This window comes from Octodon degus, unplaced genomic scaffold (genome assembly GCF_000260255.1).
Source record: "Octodon degus isolate 3935 unplaced genomic scaffold, OctDeg1.0 scaffold00012, whole genome shotgun sequence".
Classification (NCBI taxonomy): Eukaryota; Metazoa; Chordata; class Mammalia; order Rodentia; family Octodontidae; genus Octodon; species Octodon degus.
In genome coordinates, this window is record NW_004524588.1 from 300,828 (window position 1) to 318,745 (window position 17,918).

Consider the following 17,918-nt stretch of genomic DNA (forward strand, 5'->3'; position numbering starts at 1 on the left):
TATTTCTGTTTTAATGTTTCGATCTTTATAACCCATTTTGGCTTTAGTGCATGGTGATAGACATGGGTCAAGTTTTAGTTTTTGGAATGTAGAAAGCCAGTTTTTCTAGCACCATTTGTTAAAGAGGCAATCTTTCTTCCAGTAAGCATGCTTGGCCCCTTTGTCAAAGATAAGGTGGCTGAGTGTGTTTGTAGTTGCATCTGCATTTTCTAATCTATCTCATTGATCTTCATGTCTTTTTATTTACCAATACCATGCTGATATTATCACTGTAGCTTTGTAGTATAATTTCAGGTCAGGAATTGTAATGCCTCCTGCCTTGCCTTTGTTGCCCAATATTGCCTTTGCCATTCTAGTTTTTTTCCTGATTCCAAGTAAATTTTAGGAATGATGCTCTAAGTCTGTGAGGTATGTTGCTGGCATTTTGATAGGAATTGCATTAAATTTGTATAACAATTTTGGGAGTATGGCCATCTTTATAATGTTGTTCTTCCTATCCAGGAGCAGGGAATATCTTTCCATTTTCTGAAATCCTCTACGATCTCTTTTTTCAGAGTACAGTAATTATCACTAAATATATCTTTTACTTCTTTAGTTAGATTAATTCCTAAGTATTTCATTTTCTGTGGTGCTATTGTAAAAGGTATTGTTTCTCTAATTTCCCTCTCAGTGTGATTGTTATCTGTATAGAGGAATGCTATTGACTTTTGGGTATTGACTTTGTATCCTGCTATACTACTGAAGTTGTGCACTAATTTTAGTAGATTCATGGTGGAGATTGACTTTTGGGTATTGACTTTGTATCCTGCTATACTACTGAAGTTGTGTACTAATTTTAGTAGATTCATGGTGGAGATTTTTTCATCATCCAAGTACAGCATCATGTCATCTGCAAATAACAATAGTTTAACTTATTCTTTATCTATTCTTAGTCCTTATATTTCTCTCTCTTGTCTAATAGCTCTAACTAATGATTCCAGAACTATATTGGAGTGGTGATAGAGCACATCCTTGTCTTGTACCAGATCTGAGATTTGGAATTATGTTAGTCATTAGATTGTCATAGATGGCTTTTATCAGATTGAAGTAGAGGCCATCTATTCCAATTGTCTGTAGGACTTTGAACATGAATGAGTGTTGGACTTTTACAAAAGCCTTTTCTGCATCAATTGAGATGATCATGTGGTTTTTGGATTTGGCACTATTGAAATAGTGTATTACATTTATAGATTTGCATATGCTGAACAATCCTTGCATCCCTGGAATGAATTCTACTTGGTCATGGTGTATAATTTTCTTGATGATTTGCTGCATTCTGTTTGCTAAGATTTTATTGAGGATTTTTGCGTCTATGTTCATGAGGGAGATTGGGCTGTAGTTCTTTTTTTCATTTGCATCTTTCTCTGATTTTGGGATCAGTATAATAGTTTACACCACGAGTGATTTTGGGAGGATTGTTTTCTTTTCAATTTCATTGAACAGGTTGAGGAGTATAGGTATTATATCTTCTGTAAATTTCTTGTTGCATTCAGTTGTGAATCCATCAGGACTTGGACTTTTCATTTTTGGTAGGATTTTTATTACATTTTATATTTCATTGGCTGCTATTGAGTTACTGAGAGTTGTTATATTTTCTTGATTCAGTTTTGGTAATTTGTACCTTTATAAGAATCTGTCCATTTCTTCTGTGTCTTCTATTCTGTGAGATTGAAGGTTCACAAAGTAGCTATTGATAATCTTCTGAACTGCCACTGGGTCTGTTTTAATTACCCACTTTTCATTCCTTATTGCTTGAATTTGAGCTTCCTCTTTCCTCTTTTTGATGAGATTAGCTAGGGGCTTATCAATTTTAGTTAATCTTTCAAAGAACCAGTTTATTTTTTTGATTCGTTCATTCTTTTTATTATTATTATTATTATTATTATTATTGTTTTTTCAGAACTGGGAATTGAACTAAGGCCCTTGCACTTGCCAGGCAAGCCCTTATCCTACTGAGCCATCTCCCAGGCCCCTATTCTGTTTTCCTGATGTGTGAGTTCACAGCTATAAATTTCCCTCTAAGAACTGCTTTCATTGTATCCCATAAATTCTGATAAGTTGTGCTTGAATTTTCATTGAATTGTAGATATTTTTTAATTTATTGCTTAATTTAATGTGTAACCTATTGTTTGCTGAGGAAGGTGTTGTTTAATTTCCATGTATTCATGGGGTTTTTGTGGTTTGTTTTGTCATTTATTTCCAGTTTCATTGCACTGGGTCAGATAATATGTATGGGATAATTTCTGTTTTCTTACATATACTTAAGTATGACCTATGGACTAGTATGTGGCTTATTTTAGAAAATGTACCACATGCAGCAGAAAAAAATGTGCATTCAGATGTGGTTGGGTGGAACACTCTGTATATGTCCACTAAGTCCATTTGTTCCAAGTTCTGATTCAGTTCTGCCATTTCTTTGCTAATTTTTTGTCTGCTTGACCTATCTTTTTGGGATAAGGGGGTGCTAAGGTCTCCTGTTAAGATTGTGGTATTGGATTTTAGATTTTTCATGTCCATTGAAATTTGTCGTACATGGTTGAGTGCTCCTGTGTTTAGTGCATACAAATTTATGACTATTACCTCCTCTTGTTGTATTTTTCCCCTAGTCAGTATATATAGTGTCCTTCTTTGTTTCATTTGATCATTCTTGGTTTGAAGTTCAGACTCTCTACAAACAGGATTTTATCACTGGTATTTTCTGAGATACTGGTGAATGTAATATTGTTTTTCATCCTTTGATTTTCAGCCTATGAATTTCTTTATGAGTTTAGTGTGTTTCTTATATCCAGAATATTGTCAGATTTTGCTTCCTAATCCACTGTGCCAATCTATTTCTTTTAATTGGTGAATTGAATACATTTACATTGATGGTTATAATTAAGATGTATTGACTTATGATTGATATGTTACTTATCTGCTGTTGTATACCCCTTTTGCTCCCATGTTTAATTGTTTGCTTATTTGATGGGCTCTTTCCATTTTCATTTGTGAAGTTGTGGTCATTTTGGTCCCTCTCTAGAATATCTTTTAGTAGCCTATGCAGGGTTGACTTTGTCATCTTGAATTTCTTTAGTTGCTCTTTGTCATGGAAGTATTTCACTTCTCCATCAAACTTGGAAGAGAGTTTTGCAGGGTATAGTAGTCTGGGCTGGAATTTGTTTTCTTGGAAGACCTGAAGTACTTTGCTCCATGCTCTTCTTGACCTGATGGCTTCTGAAGAGAAATCTACTGTTATTCTGATGGGTTTTCCTTTACATGTGATCAGTTTCTTTTCTCTAGTGGCTTTTAGTATATTATTGTTGTGCTGGATTTCTGGGATCTTGATTAATATATGTCTCCATGTATTTTTAATTAGGCTGATGTTATTGGGAGTTCTATATGCTTCAGTTACCTGAATGTCTGATTTTTTCCTCCATATTTGGGAAGTTTTCTGCTATTTCTTGTGACCATATTCTTTTTGTATCATTTGTATTGGCTCCTTCTTTCTCATTAATGCCTATTAGTCTCACGTTGTTCATCTTTGCATTGTCTTGCAGATGTTGAATTATCTTTTCCTGCATCCTACTTGTTTTTAAGAGATTTTTTTCTTACCTTTTCACTAGTTGCAATGGTTTCTTCAAGGTCTGAAACTCTATCTTCACTTTCATTCAAACTATTTTGCTAGCTTGTGATTGAAGTTTTATTTTCCTGTATATCTCTGAATCTGCTTCAGGCATTCTATTTCTTTCCTATATTGCTCATTCAAGGATTCCATCATTTTTATATTCTCCTCTATTTTTTTTTATCAGTGTCTTCTTTAGAAGCACTTAGTAGTTCTTTCATTATAGTTATCTTCCTTTTTTTTTGTACTTCAGAGATTATTTCTGATCTGATTTTCTCTATCCATTTCTGCAGTTGTTTATTTCTGACACTACTATTTCAGAAATTTCAAGAGTGTGACTTTCAATTATGTCTGTGCTGGTGTCTCCTGCATTTGTTCTGGGTGGACTTGGGGCCTGAGAATGCATTTTGCTCCTTCTCTTTGTCATTTTATATAGCACTGTCTTCTATCCTTTGATGTGGAGCTTTTGTGCAGTTATTACCTTAGCACCTACTGATATTCTTACCCAGGATATATTATGTGGTTAAGACAGTTAAAGTTTTGCATTTGCAGAATTATAGTTAGCAACACTAATAATGGGTAGTGACATTAACAGTTGATAAACTTTTGTATCTAATGGGTTTGTATTTTAGACAGTAAAAGCAAGCATTTGACTGTATAGCTAAGTAGATATTAGATTGGGAATTTGTACTTAAATTAATTCCCCTAGCTTTTGTCTGATCACCTCCGCTTTTATACTTAAAGTCTTCCAGGTTATAAGTACAGGTCCCACACATGCCAGTCCTAGGGGCTGGGTGAAGTGTCCCACCAACAAAAATATTATCCTAGCCAAGTGAATACACATTTCCAAATGAATTCCATTCTCTGTCGCCTCCTTGTGGCCATTTTTTTTTGTACTTTTCATTTTTCTTTGGGCTTTGATACTGGAATTTCACTTTTCTTTATTCCTCCTTTCATAAATAATTAGGAATTAATTCCCATTCTACCATTCTCTGGACTCTAACCTTTGGGGAGCCCCCTTTTTAAAATGTATTTAGTACAGGGTCCACAGAGTTTCACTACACATACTGGACACATAGTGATCCTTCCCTGTTGCTCCCTATTTCAATCAAGAGAGAAAGAGAGAGGAAGCTCTTATAGATCTGGGTCTAGCAAAGTGTCTCAGCTTACCAGGAACAGGTCTAGCCAGTTCGAACTTGTCCCAGTGGGCTTGGCTTGGGTCTGGCTGCTGTGCTCTGTTTTTTCCTGCTGCAATCTGTGGAAGTGAACCCACTGTGTCCTTCTGGCAAGATGTTCTGCTCCTGGATTAGTTGGGTGGGTCTCGTCCCTTGTTTTTCTGTAGGGAGTTCTGCTGCAGGATTCCACACTAGGCCTGTCTGATGGAGTAGAATCCAGCGAATGCGGAAGTTCACACACACACACACACACACACACACACACACACACTCTCAGGTCCTGGATGCCTGCTGGAATGGAGTTCAGCAGGAAGATCCGACAGACATGCTGGGCCTGGGGCTGTGTGGAGTAGAATTCCATGAGCACATGGAAGTTCCCACACATGCTGGGCCTGGGGGCTGGGTGGAGTAGAGTCCTTTGGGAATAGAAGATTCCACCAACAAAGATATCTTATTATTTTAGCCAAGTGAATATGTATTTCCAAATGAATTCCATTCTCTGTCGCCTCCTTGTAGCCATGGTTTTTTGTTTCTTTCCTTATTCTTTAGGCTTTGATACTCTGGAATTTCACTTTTCTCTATTCCTCTTTCCATAAATAATTAGGAATTAATTTCCATTCTGACCATTCTCTGGACCCTAACCTTTGCGGAGCTCTTTTTTTAAAAATGTATTTAGTACAGGGTCTACAGGGTCTCACTACACAGATTGGACTCATAGTGATCATCTTGTTTTCAGCCTCCCAAGCACTGGGATTACAGGCACGTGCCACTGCACCCAGTCTCAATGCCCTCTCAGCGTTTCCCAGGGGCGGGGCCAGCACGGCAGGCTGAGGATTGAAACCCTGTCCCTGTGTCTGCCTAAATAGGCGCTTTAGTCTGATGAACTATCTGGCTGGCCTTGGGGCACTTTAATAACAGTTCTCTGAAGTAGGCATAATGTGCGAGAATGGAATGATTGATAAAGAATAGATTGAGAATATAACTTCCTATCATGTGTACTCAGCATTTCTTTGAGCATATTCTAAATAAATTTTTTCCACGTTTGACAGTGATTTTCTATAGTAAATAGTATTTTCTGATAGACATAATTCATGTTAGAGCAGAAGAAGTCAGAGGACTGATTCCAGGTTTTGATTGAGCAGTTCTAACCAGGGAGTTTACAGTTACTAAGTTGTGGGGGATATTTGAGAAGGGTCTCTCTCTCTCTCTCTCTCTCTCTCTCTCTCTCTCTCTCTCTCTCTTTTTTTATTTATGTATTTGGTACAGGGTCTCACTTCATGTCTCTGACTCATAGTGTTCCTCCTTGTTTCCACCTCCCCAGCTCTGGGATTACAAGCGTGCCCCACCATGCCTGGATGCAGTTGCCCGCTCAGTGCAGGGATCAAACCCTGGTCCCTGCCCTTGCTAAAGCAGGCACTTAGTCCACTGAGCTATCTCACCAGCCCTCATTTTAATATTAATTTGAAATCTAAATAAATACACCAGGAATCCAGCCAGCTGAGTGGTCCTGGGGATTGGCCAAGGACTTGGGGGTTATGAATTGGGATGCTGTCAATATAGGGTTATTATATCAAGGTATGAGTCTAGATGACCTATCCAGTGACACAAATCACAGAAAAGAGGACCAGCACAATTTGTTTGTGAAGAGGCAATCTACAGAATAGGAAAAGGACTAATATTTAGAATATATAAATATTTAAAAAATTACACTTCCCAAAATAAAAGACCTGGTCAAATTTTTTTTTTTTGTACTGGGGATTGAACTCAAGACCCTGTGTTTGTCAGGCAAGTGCTTATTCTACTGAGCTATCTCCCCAGGCCCAGACCTGGTCAAATTTGAGCTACTGAAATAAATAATTCTCAAAAGAAGAATTGAAAATGGCCAATAAGTACATAAGGATTTTCAACATTACTGGCCATTAGAGAAATACACATTAAAACAACATAGAATTCATCTTTCTTTCTTTATTTCTTTATTTATTTATTTATTTATTTATTTATTTTTCAGAACCAGGGATTGAACTCAGGCCTGTGCGCTTGCTAGGCAAGCACTTATTCCACTGAGCCATCTCCCCGGCCCAGAATCCATCTTTAGAAAGAAGGGTTGTCATCTAGAGATCACTGCATCGCAAATATTGGTAAGACTGTGGAGAAAAATCCCCATCTACATTGTTTGTGGGAAAGTAATCTAGTACAACCATTATGGACATCTGTATGACGATCCTGGAAAAAAAAATCAACATTCTACCTGACTGAGCAATTCCCACCAAGGTATCTTCCCCAAGATACCGTATTATAATGGTACGTGCATACTCATGTTTGTAGCAGTACAATTCGTCATAGTGAAAACTTACAAGTGACCTATATGTCCCTCAACAGATGGCTTCTGTCCAACAGAAGGTACTTGCAATGTTGATCAACATCTGGATGGATAAATAAGATAGAGCATTTATACAAAACGTGGCACCACTTCATCACAGAGAAGGAGAAACTGAAGTCATTTGTAGTAAAATGAAGGCACCTTGGGATCATAGTCTAGTGAAATAAATCAAACATACAAATTTAAATATTGTGCCATATCTCTTATATAAAAAGAATAAAAAGGGAATGAAAAAAGATTGAGTTGAGCTATTTATACGCACCAATTCTTCAGGGGGAGTGTAATCACTACCCAACACAAACATGTTCTAATAAAAATAACAAAAAATGAAAGACAATAAATTATGCAGGCTTGAAGCCCTAAAGACCCCCATACAATCTTCCATGTGGAGTGCTCTGTATAGGTAATCCAATTACTCCAGCATTGTTTAGACTGGGTTGGCAAAATCCACCCTCTGATTCTTCAAGCCTAAAAGACACATGTGCTCAGTTGGAGTGTCTGTTGCTCTGCTACATAGTGACTGTAGGCTGCCTTCATGTTAAGGAGATTAAACAAATTACAAGTAAAGACAGAAATATTTTACCACTTAACTGCTTCATTTCTTTGAGAATCTACCTGTTTTTTATTACTTTCCCGAGACTTCAGGTAGTTATTTAAAAAAACCTTGAATTAGTTATCTGAAGGAGGATTATTCTGCTGGGCACTTAGTCATCCACATCAGAAGAGAACTTCTCTGCATATCCAATTTTCATAGTAATTAAGCCCTTCTCTGTGACCAGTCACCTCCCCATTACCCACACAATTCTGCCCACATGTGGTAGTCAGTGGCTTACAAGGAGAACAATGCCATACAGGTTACATCATTTATAAGATTATTTTGTAATAGTCACCCAAAGGATCCTATACATAGAAAGTGCAAGAAATCTGTCCATACACTAAAGACTAGAAGAATATAGCTGAGGGCCTGGATTCCATGGTGATATCCTGCGTCAGTCCTGCTAAAGGCCTAGAACCCATCATAAACAACAGAGCCTCATGCAGGCTTGTTTCAAGGGTCTGCACTGGGAAGGCCCAAGGGTCAGTGGTGGAAGCTAGAAAGTCTGTGCTAGCTTGACAAAGAATCTGTGCTAGCAGGCTGATGGATCTGCACTGGTGCCAGGATGTAGTACTCAAAGCGAGCACCAGAGTGCTACCGAAAAGTACTACCACCATGTTCAGCATCAGTGAGGTCCCGAGATCCTCCAATGATGAGAATAGCTGAGTTCCCATCAGGAAAGCCAGTGTGACCAGCTTCTCCAGGAGACCGAGCAGTGCACCATCTTCCTCTTTGCAGTCAGGAAACAATGCTCCAAGTGAGGACCAGAGCTCCTCCAAAGAGAACCATAGCCATTTTCAGGGACAGTAAGGTTCTGAGCTCCTTTCACAGTGGGAACTGCTTAGTTCATCAGGAAAGACAGCCAGACAAGCTTTTCAGGAGAACAAACAGCTCCCTACAGTTTCTAAATTTCTTCCTCTCTGGTTCTGCCTCTTATGCTGCATGTAACAATCCTCAGGTGGGCCTCCCACACCCAGCACCATGCTGGTTCAGTTCAGCTGGGTGTCACAAGTTCACCACCAGTTGTGAGTCCACACATACATGTTTGGATTACTTACAGCAGCAAGCAGACATGAGCCAATCAGCCCTTTCTACTTTATCTGTATTTAATATCTGATATACTTGAAGATGAGCTAAATCTACTGTCTCTAGACAGAATAATTTTAGATTCTTATAAAGTATACACCTTGACTCTGTCCTTGTATCTCTGTCTCTATTTCTCTCTCTCTGTGTCTCTCTTTATCTCTATCTCTGTCATTGTTTCCTCTCTCTCTCTCTCTCTCTCTCTCTCTCTCTCTCTCTCTCTCTCTGGATTGTACCCAGGCCTTTACACTGCTCTGCAAAAAAATTTTGAGATAAGATCTTGCTATGTCACTAAATTGCTCAGGCTGAGGTTGAATTTAAGATCTTCCTGCCTCAGCCTGTCTGAGTGCTGGTATCATAGCCATGTGCCTCTGTGACCTTCTCAGCTTGACTCTTTTTGAATATTCAGAGCAACCTAAGAATCATGGGAAATCCCCATGAAACAAAAGTTCTGTGGTGCCTGCAAGTGTTCCCAGGCCTCACATCAAAAAACAATGCTGTGACAGTTTGAGATTGGCAACATTGTAATCCCTCCAAGAACATTGGACTTCTCTCACTTTCAGTGAGAAAGGTGCTGACTGTTATTCTGTCCTTGTGGAGCAGCAGTGGGACGTGCCGTGGGTCAGTTGAATGTTTGCATAAAACACTCTTAGCCTTGAAAAGAACACCATCTCCCAGGCTTCAAGACACTGAGACATTATTTACATAACTTGTAGTAGTGTGTTCTTCTACAATGTCCCATGAAGTGACCGACATGACACTCACATTTCAAGATTCTTCTGGAGCAAGCAATAATAGGGACAGAAATAATCTAAAAACTAGAGGTAAGACTTTAGCTAAAACAAATAGTAAACTTGGAAATGACATGTGTCTGGGCTTTGAAATGTTGGCTCTGTTGTTGACACTAAAGAGATGGGAGCTGTGGAATCTCAGAAATGGAGACACATGCTTGCCTCCGCGGAGCAGTGAGTAGACGGTGAAGACCTCCAAGGCTGAAGAGAGAAGGTGTGGCTCTCAGAATCTCTTTTGACTGTGCCATATTGACATGTGTCCTGCAGCTTTACCTTGCAGTGGAAAACTTTGGTTGGATGTGGTAGACAATGAGTTTGGGAACCAAGAAATTTCTATTTATGAATAATAATCATGTATGCCTTGCTTGACACGATGGAGGAATATTCTTTCTTCCTCTTTCTTTCTCTTTCTTCTCTTTCTTTCTTTCTTTCTTTCTTTCTTTCTTTCTTTCTTTCTTTCTTTCTTTCTTTCTTTCTTTCTTTCTTTTTTTGTACCGGGGATTGAACTCAGGTCCCTGCACTTGCTAGGCAACCACTTATTCTGCTGAGCTATCTGCCCGGCCCAATGGAGGAGTATTCTTTTAGATGCCAGGTTGGAAGCTTTAAAATAGAGAATGTAGAGGAAATTTTTCTGTTAGGTGGATTAAATAGCTGAAGGAAAAATCTGGAGGATAAATAGGTTAGAAGTGGGCAAGAGCTAACACCTTATTATTTTTGAAGGTAAGGTAGTTGAAACACAGCATAATTTGTAATTTTTTTTTTTTTTTTTTTTTCAGAACTGGGGATTGAACTCAGGCCCTTGCACTTGCCAGGCAAGTGTTTATTCTACTGAGCCATCTCCCCAGACCAATTTGTAATATTGAATCAATAAAAAATGACATCTGCATAGTATTGTATATAAAAACTATATTTATGTATATATGTATATATAGTATGTATATATATTGCATAACATTTTTATCAATATATAAATGTGCAGTGCATAATATTGGTATTTTCTCCATTACACAGATGAAAAAGCTGAGAGTGAAAGAAATTAAATGATTTAACCAAGGCTGTGCAGCTAACATGCGGCAGAGCCCAGCCTCAGTTCCAGTTTCAGCCCCTTCTCTTAAGCTCAAGTAGCGAACGTGCCGGCGTCTGGGGCTGGGTGCGTTTGGTGTGTAAGTGCACACCCTTTACCATAAGGAGGCTGCTAACTGTTCAGGTCATCCCGAACCATCTGTGTTATGTCAAGGACTTTTCCCTCGCTCTTCAGATTAAGGTTTATTTGTTTGTGCACCTCTGTGATAGAGTTTGCTGTGGAAGGCTATATAAAAATAGAATAAACTTTGCATATGTCTGATAAAGGTAACTATTCCTTTAAGGCTTGTTTTGTTTTTAAATTCTAACTCCCTTGAGGAAAAGCAGAACATGGATATGGTAAATGTGACACTATGTCTGAATGTTATGTTAATCAAAATATTAGGCTGTATACAATTAGGACTTGAATCAAGGGATAGGAAAGATGGAGAAATGTGATTATATATATATATATATATGCTTTATTATTATTTAGTTACATTGTACATCATTTGTTCTGAATTCACTCATCTATTTTGGGCTAAATAGCATGAATAGTAGATAAAAGTTATTTGTAGAAGATAAAAGTTACTTTTAAGAATTTGTTCAGTGGGAAGGAAAAGCTGGGATAAAACAAAGGACAAAATAAAGAAGGGAAGAAGCTATGTTTATGTATAGACTCAGGTTAGTTTGGATAATTGTATAGCTGATTTCTGGTGGTCTTTCGAAAGGAGCAGTTACTGCTTAATTTGTTTTTCTTATTATTCTCACACTTTTCTTTTTAATTTCTTATAACTTTCATGTTGTTTTGCTCTTTTGGTTTTCTTATACCAATTTTGCAGGTTTACGTCTGGCAACCTAAACAATTAATTTGAAGATAATATCATGAAGTGCAGTAACCACTGTTGAGTTCCTATTACTTTGCTCAATGAAATTTTGTACCATTTCTAATGCTTTTTTTTTTTTACTAATTTGTATTCTTGAAAAATTAATTTAAAAAGTAGAATCCACTTTTATAAGGCAGGTTGAGAAACCTCCTTCTCAGAAATCTGTAAACTCAGAAACTTGAAAGCTTAGCATCATCAAAAGAAGTAGTTTTCACACTGTACCATTATGAAATCAGTGAATTTGAGAAAGAATGGAGGATGATGATGAAAACAAGCCTGCAGGTTTGGAGAAAACTCTTATTCATAAAAGGAACAGTAGCAGAGAAATGGAGAACAGGAAACTGGGTTTTATTATTATTATTTTTTTTTTGGCGGAACCAGGGATTGAACTCAGGCCCTCGCACTGGCCAAGCAAGGGCTTATTCTACTGAGCTATCTCCTCAGCCCAGGTGACTAGGTTTTTATCTCACTGAATACCAGGAATTTTCTACAGGGTATCAGTGAAGAGACTAGCAAACTTGTAATAGTTGGATGCTTTCTAATCGGGAGAAATAAACCACCTGAAGTATGCGGGCTCCGTGGCCGTTCTCTTTCCTCATGCCTTTATTGACTTTCCAGGGAATTCAGCTCCATGCCCTGCTTGGCGCCAGGCTGCCCTCGGTCTGCTCACCCTTTGCCTGGCGCTGCTGATTGGGCTGGTGACCTTGGGGATGATGTGTGAGTATATTTGCAACAGAAAGAAAGGTGATTAGGAGACATATTGGTGAGTCATGTACATTTAGCTAAGGTTACAAACAGATGTTAATATTTCAAATTCTCTAATACTCTTCTGCGACCTCATATCTAATACAATCTCCACATCTACCAAGGCATATATTTTATGATTATGAGGACTCTGACCCAAATTTATTGTTTTCTTTTTGTAAAGTAGATAGATTACAAAGAAAACTCTAACTTTATTACTTAATACTTAGGATAAGTATTAGGGCTTTATTCTGCCTAGACATGTGCTCAACTGTACTCCAGTGACGACAATTACAGAATCAAGGGAGATATATTTAAAGCAGAATGTGACTTTTCACCTACCTTCAACATATAACAAAGAGTAATTTAGTCTAGAAACTTGTGAGTAGAACAGCAGTCTGACTTGTATGATTAAGAATAGCATCCTGACAAGGACAAAAAGGGCGCTGACAGGCCAAATCCGGGAGAGATAATGCTAGAAGTTCCACTTCCTACTGCCTAAGACAAAAAGAGGTATTTCTAACCCATCCTTGGGACCCTGGGAATGGGAATCTCAGACTAACATTCTGGATGTAAGTAGGAAGATGTCCTAAAACTACATATTTTATAGAATGCACAAGTGCTGATTTAGCCTGGCTTTCATTTTCAGGGGGCCTGCAGTCAAAAAATGTTGAATTCATTGAATGACACTAACATCTCCCCTATGACATTAATTTCTTTTTGTATATGTAAGGCCTCATGGAACATTAAGATTTGAACAAACCTCTGAATTTATGGAAGTTTATGATACAGTTTGTTCTTTTGAAAAACAAAATGATGTTCTAGCACAGATAGAGAGTATCTAGGAGCTTATCATTGGGAGAACAAGCAGTAGGTCTTTTCAAAGGGTGGGAACATTAAAAGTGAATGAGGCTGGACATGGTGGCACACTGGGACACCAAAGCAGGGAGGTGACAGGTTCAAGTTCAGCTTGTGAAGCTTGGTGACTTAGCAATACCTTGCCTCAAAATAAACAATAGAGAAAGGCTAGGAGAGTAGCTCAGTGAGAAGGCCCTGATTCCAATCCCCAGTCAACTCCCCCTCACACAAATGAAGATGTAATGATAAGCTTTCATTGGTTCATCGCAGAAGGGTGAAGGTTTTTCCTAATATTCTATGCTTTTGGGGTAAGTGTTCATAAATTTGTTGTGCTGATTATGAATCAATACAAATAAACACTTATGGACTTGGGACTGAAAATGGTCTGATACGCCTAATTTTTAAAATTTTTCCAGGTAGTTTGCAGACTATTCTTTATCCTGAAGAATTTTGTTCTTACTAAAATTATATCAACAATTCCAATCCACCAGTTTAAATCCACCAATATAAAGAGTGATACCACCTTAGATAAAATGTCAGACATATAATTACTAACTCAATATTTTAATATTAGCACAATAATTTTAGAATTAATAAGATTATAAAGATGAATTACATATAATTCAGAATAAAAAAACATTTTGTGTGTTTCTGTCAGTCTTAACTCATATCTCAAATATTAAGAGTTGCTAATAAATATTAAACGACCTAAGAAATATCTATGTCAAGAGAATAATTGATGACTACTTGAGGAAGCAAGAATGCTATGGACTGGTTTCCTGTTCTGGCTTGTAGTTCTGAGGACGTCTAGTGAAATGAACTCAGATTCAAAGAAACTGAGTCAGCTTCCGAAAGTCGTTCACCCCCAGCAGGATAATCTATCCCAGCAACTGTGCAACTACCAGGTCATTCCCAGAGAGATGGAATTTCTTAAATCACAGGTAGCCAATCTACTGAAGAGGCAAGAGAAAATGGCCATCAAACTCTGCAAAGAACTGATCATTCACGATTCAGGTAATTAGACTTAGATCTGCTAACTACTCAGAGAAGGTCTTTTTTTTTTTTTTCTTTTTTTTGACTGCCTTAAGGGCGGGTCTAGTAAGGCATGTGGAGCTGGGGACTGAACTGAACCGCGGTATCCTGCGCCTCACTGCGTTTGCATAAACAGGAGTTTAAACAACTGAGCTAACTGGCAGGACCCCAAACTACTCAGAGAGAACCTGCTGACAAGTTTCTATGTAGGATACTTTGAGGTATGAGAGTTATGACATCCAGTACCTTCTAGATGTTATTGCATTGCGTTTATAGCAGATAAAGGAAAATAGAGATTTTATTGTATGTTTGAAAACACAGAGATAAATTTGGGTGCCATCTTAGAATGACACCAATATGGATACTTCCAACACTCATATATATATATATATATATGTATATATATATATATTTTTGGTATTTTTAGGGAAGGGTCTACAGGGTGTTCAGTGTCTCATTACTAGACCCGACTGTAGTAGTGAATGGGACTCCACTACTAGATTGATTCTCCTGTTTACAGCCTCCCAAGGGCTGGGATTATAGGTGTGCACCACCATGCCCAGTCTCAATTACCTTTTCAGTGCGTCTCAGGGGCAGGGCTGGCAGGGCAGGCCTGGGGATTGAACACCCTCCCTCCCTCGTGCCTGCTTGCACATGTTTTAATCCACTGAGCTATTTGGCTGGCCCTACACTCATTTTATTAACTCTGCCTCATAAGCCTGTTTTTACAGAACTTAAAAGCATAGCTGGTATTTCTGAGGTCAGAAGACTGAACTCTGAAAAGAGACTCCTCATCACTGTAACCCATAGCCAAGGATACTTTACTTTTCAAGAAATCCTTAAGACAACAGTTGTTAGGGTTTTGGCTCTCAAATCCTATTGTACCATTTAAATATTTATGCCTCGTTTCTAACCTTTCCCAGGTCACCTGAAGGCCACTGAATCGACATAGTTCAATGTAATTTTCTTTTCAGACCACAGATGCAATCCTTGTCCTAAGACCTGGCAATGGCACCAAAACAGTTGCTATTATTTAACAATGAAGGAAGAAAAAACTTGGAGTAACAGTAGAAATGACTGCAGAGACAGGAACTCCACCTTGGTGAAGATCGACGACTTGGAAGAAAAGGTCTGATTGAATCTCCTTCCCTGACTATATTAATTATGCACACAGTGGAAAGTAATGAAATGGCACCCATATGCTGGTAATTAAGGGGATTTTGAAGGGAAATTAAGGATTCTTACAAATGTTTCTGATTTACCTTTCTAAACTGAAATAGGGCTTGCTCATAAACTTTTTCTTTTGTTTTCTCCCAAGCATTTTCTTACTTCGCCGCCAATAAGCCTCTCTTCTTTCTTTTGGCTTGGATTATCATGGCACCCTTCTGAGGGGAACTGGCTGTGGGAAGATAATGTGATTCCTTCTCCTTCCTTGTAAGTAACTATTTGGGTTGGAAGACCAAGCTTTGCATAGAATTCTGAGCAAATGAATGTGAATTGTTGAGAATCGTACATCTAAATACAAAAAAGGGTAGAGCCTACACAGAATTTCAGTAACATATTATAAGGAAGGGTAACTAAAGTTATCCTTATGATTCAATTATGGCAAAACACTGAACTTTACCTGCATAGATCTATTTCTTTATTTAACTTGTGATAAATATATATGAATTAGATGGTAATGTATATAAAGTTCTTTATAAACAGAAATTCTTGAAGAAAGCACAGTTGTACACCCCCTTCTGTAGAACAAAGTATTGTTAAATGTTGAGAGAACTAAGTTAAATAAATTAATTACACAATGAGAAATTAAATGACTTGCCCAAGATCACACTCAGCTCCAAAATGACAATATCAGGACAGAATGCTTTACACAGCGTTCAATCCCTGAGCCATTATGCTGTCTAGCACAAAAACCAGAAGGATAGTGTTTGTCATAAAAACAAGTTTAATATGTTTGCTTATGCTAAGTAATTGCCAGCCATTTTATAATTAAGTGTGAATTGATTTCTTACTGAAGAATTATTTTCACAATGAAGACTTGTCACTTAGGTGTAATAGTCAGTATCTTTCATAAATTAAATAAGCTATATCTACCACAAGCTATATCTACCAAATTATAGTCTTGATTAAAATATCTAAAACATATGTGGGTGTGTATAAAACACTTGAGAGATTGCTTTTTTACAGCTACTTTCAGTCATGAATCATTAGATATCACTCCAAAAATTAGTCTTGTTAAATTGCCCCCTTTTTCCTGTGTCTACTCTAAGAAGGCCTTGGAAAGAGACTCCTCTTCCCAAGGAGGCAAAAACCCAGGTGCTACTTCTGGTGGGGCTGGGCCCTGTACAGGCAGCCAGCTGGACGGAATGTGGACTTTGTGAGTGTCGTACTGCTAGGTCACTGCTGTGTCCCTAGGTGGAACAAGCACAGAAGCTCCATTGTGATAAGCGGCTCATTGGGACCATAAACTTCACTATCAGTGAAGCATTCATGATACAAAGTTTAAGGAAAGAAAAACTTTCACTGAAAGTGGTGAAAAGGACAAGACAGATAACTTTACTGATAAGAACCAGAACAAGGGAGAAATGGACAAATGGTTACCTGCGGGCCTTTGTCCCTGGCCTCTAAGGGGTCAGGGCCATTTCACCCCCTCCTAGAACTTGCCATAACTGGATTGGCTTTTGAGCCCGCCTGCCTAATGTCTTTTCTTCTAGTGGTCTATGTGCAGCTTCTTTCTAGCTTGTCTGTTTACTTGTCCTTGAATTACTTTTAGGGTCTTATCTTTGGGCTGGTTCTGGCAAGGGGGTGCCTTATTCATGGTTAGCTTAGAGTTAATAAGGGGGGGGTGTGGACAGCTGTTGCACTCTATGTGCTGTACTCAATGTAAAATGTTCTATGTGGCCCTAGAGTGAACACACACACACACACACACACACACACACACACACATATATATATATACTAACATATATATATATATATATATATATATATATATATATATGTTAGTGCATAGATGTGATGAAGAGCTTCTCCCAAATTTAGCCTGATGCCCTTCCCTTAGGACCTCTCTGTATTGTCTTGAGGGGTGGACGGGGACAATGATGTGAGCTTGGCTTCCTGCTCTTGGGGACAATGATCCGAACTTGGCTTCCTGCTCTTGGCTCTCTCTGGTCTCTGCCTGCCTGTGAGCTCTTAATCTTTCTGGTCCAAGTCCCAAGGCCATCTGGTGCTTTTCTTTATCTGCTGCTTTCTGTTTCTCTAACCACTATTCTTGACCTACTTCACGAATTTCTCTAGTAAAATTTTAACTCCTTTTAGCATTGACCAGGAGATCTAATGAGTCCCCTATTCTAATTTTTTGTCAATAGACTCTTGCCCTTACACTGTCATGAAAATTCCCATTAAAATTTCTTCAAAAGAAATAATTTTTTAAAACTGCATAAGTGATCATATAGGTATTTTGCCAAAACTCTTTAAGAATGTAAACCAATTTTTTCAAGTATTCCAAATGACAACTATATTCAAATTGCCCATTTATATTCATATTTTAAGAATAATGCACATTTACTTTTTATTTATTTTTTCTCATAATTTTATTGATAAACAAATAGCAATGAGACAGTTTCAAATCAAATTGGTAGGACAGTTTCAATAATTAATACATA

General features: G+C 38.0%; 1 protein-coding gene across 1 annotated transcript in view; it reads left to right on the forward strand.

Annotated features, from left to right (window-relative positions):
• Positions 1–9,606: 9,606 nt before the first annotated feature.
• Positions 9,607–17,918, forward strand: part of Clec12b (C-type lectin domain family 12 member B) — a 17,496-nt gene continuing 9,184 nt past the window's right edge. Inside the window, exons 1-5 of the mRNA XM_004626062.1 lie at positions 9,607–9,697; positions 12,232–12,330; positions 14,011–14,229; positions 15,222–15,376; positions 15,566–15,681. Coding sequence (XP_004626119.1) covers positions 9,607–9,697; positions 12,232–12,330; positions 14,011–14,229; positions 15,222–15,376; positions 15,566–15,681 — 680 coding nt within the window. The remainder of the gene's footprint in view (positions 9,698–12,231; positions 12,331–14,010; positions 14,230–15,221; positions 15,377–15,565; positions 15,682–17,918) is intronic.